The sequence below is a fragment of the Austrofundulus limnaeus genome, unplaced genomic scaffold (genome assembly GCF_001266775.1).
Source record: "Austrofundulus limnaeus strain Quisiro unplaced genomic scaffold, Austrofundulus_limnaeus-1.0 Scaffold958, whole genome shotgun sequence".
NCBI classification, from domain to species: domain Eukaryota; kingdom Metazoa; phylum Chordata; class Actinopteri; order Cyprinodontiformes; family Rivulidae; genus Austrofundulus; species Austrofundulus limnaeus.
The window spans coordinates 133,645-135,824 of NW_013953360.1; the positions used below are offsets into that span (position 1 = coordinate 133,645).

Below are 2,180 nucleotides of genomic sequence, written 5' to 3' on the forward strand. Positions count from 1 at the left end.
CGTCCCACCGGGAGGAGGCCCCGAGGAAGACCCAGGACACGCTGGAGGGACTATGTCTCTCGGCTGGCCTGGGAACGCCTTGGAGTCCCCCCGGAGGAGCTGGAAGAAGTGGCTGGGGAGAGGGAGGTCTGGGCCTCCCTTCTGAAGCTGCTGCCCCCGCGACCGACCCGTGTTAGTACTCTAAAGAGCAAGACAGCTACCGGTAAGTGACCTTGGTTAGTAAAGGCAGAAACAGAATGTTGAGTCTGAAGAACTCCTCGCCAGAGAAAAACAATTTTTCACCTGGTTCTTGAACAACAAGGTACTTTGACACAGTTTAAATGGACTAGTCAATGAATGCTCACGAGAATCACTTTAACTGAATTAAATCTAAGAAACATTTTTCTATGATTAAACACGAATATTTCAGTAATTATACTTCAAAATATAATTCAATGAAGTTATAACTCATCAATCAACTTTGATTAAATGGAATAACAAAAAGAAAAATACTTAATCGCTTTACTATATAAACTAGAAGCACTTGGAGAGGGCAAACCTCCGCCAAGGTCAATTTCCCCTTTCCTGTGAAGAATCCTTCAAAACATTCCTGGATCCGGATCATGATCATCACCAAAATTTAATGGTGTGTTCCTTTGGCCAATACCATGGGTTAGGGGTGTCGTCCTGCAACTGGAAGGTCGTCGGTTCGATTCTCTGTTCCATCTGTTTCAGTTGTTGTGTTCTTTGGCAATATACTTCACCCCTCAGATGCAAGGGTGTAATCACCATCTTAAAAGTGGGGTGGGGACACATTTTTTAAAGGTCTGTTTTTTCTGCTTCGGCTGAAAAAATTGGTGGGGGGGGGTGTTGGAGGGCACAGATATTGGAAGTGGGGGGACATGTCCCACCCAGTGCCTATGGCGATTACGCCCATGSTCTGATGTGTGTCCCATCAGTGTATGAATGTGAYTGGCACTGATTAGTCTCCATAGTTGATTGTACATGTTAGCTTTGTTGGAGATCTAGTAGAGTGCTGTGGGTAAATGAGGGCACTGATTGTAGTGTGAAAGCACTTTGAGTATCCTGGTTAGGTAGAAAGGTGCTATACAAGTACAGTCCATTTACCATTTACCCACCTCTGGCAAAAATTTCATGAAAATCCATCCAAAAGTTGAGTAATTTTGTCCACAGACAGACAGACAGATGTACATAAGAGAACAAAAACATTACCTCCTCCCTTGGCAGAAGTAATAAACTTATTTACTTAAACTCTGGGGTTAAAGGTGGCATGTGATGTGCATTCCTTCAAGGAATGCTAGGCCTTGAATTGATTGTGTTTTTGTGTCTCTGACATCCAGTAAAACTAATTCTGTCCACTTCAGTCATTTCGTTCAGATTTCAGTTTGAACCTTCATCTCACAGCTTTTATTCTTTATTCAGATTGTGGCGCTGCAGTTTTTCAGAGATGAGCTGTTCTTCTCTTGGCTCAGCTCTGAAGTCCAWCCCCTCCCATCTGACACAACTGGACCTGAGTCACAACAGAAACCTGTGTGACTCTGGAGTGAAGAAGCTCTGTGGTTTTCTGGAGAGTCCAAAATGTAGACTGGAGGTTCTGAGGTCAGTTCACTGCAGCTGTTGGAGTTTTTCTGTTTGTCCAAGTAAAATCATTCACTGATCCTTCACAACTGATTCATTTAGAAATGTTTCCTTCATTTCAAAAGTTCAACTTGAACATGTCTGTTTTGATTTTTTTCTTTCCAAACATCTAAAATAGTGTTGTGTCATTCACGAGTGATTTGTTCAAATTGACAAAACATGAGTGAACAAACAGAATTGAATCACTGGTGACTGGTGATTTTTTGTGATTTTACAAGCATTAGTTTTTGAGATATACTGCTAACARGTGCAAGTGTTGGATCTGGCCTCACAGCGCACCCTTCCGCCAAGTCTGAAGCGGGGCTCAGATCCAAGCCAGGTTGGCATGACTGGTTCCTTGCGTTGTCCTGGAGGTATGCTGAGATTTTTGCACCGATCAGAGTAGTGGATTTAAAGGAAGCCTGCGCAAAAAACAACCATCAGACCACTTCCACCATGATCACGCCATCAGCCCTTCAAAGTCCTGAAAAAAATTGCATGTTTACAAGTTATTATGGTTCCGTCTGCGGACGAGTTTTTTTTTTTGATCAAAGTTATTTTTT

General features: G+C 42.8%; 1 protein-coding gene across 1 annotated transcript in view; it reads left to right on the forward strand.

Moving 5' to 3' along the window:
• The window catches only part of LOC106533499 (NACHT, LRR and PYD domains-containing protein 12), a 46,379-nt gene that overhangs the window by 27,038 nt on the left and 17,161 nt on the right, over window positions 1-2,180 (forward strand). The window contains exon 7 of the mRNA XM_014029831.1: window positions 1,423-1,599. Within this exon, the coding sequence (XP_013885285.1) occupies window positions 1,423-1,599 (177 nt within the window). The remainder of the gene's footprint in view (window positions 1-1,422; window positions 1,600-2,180) is intronic.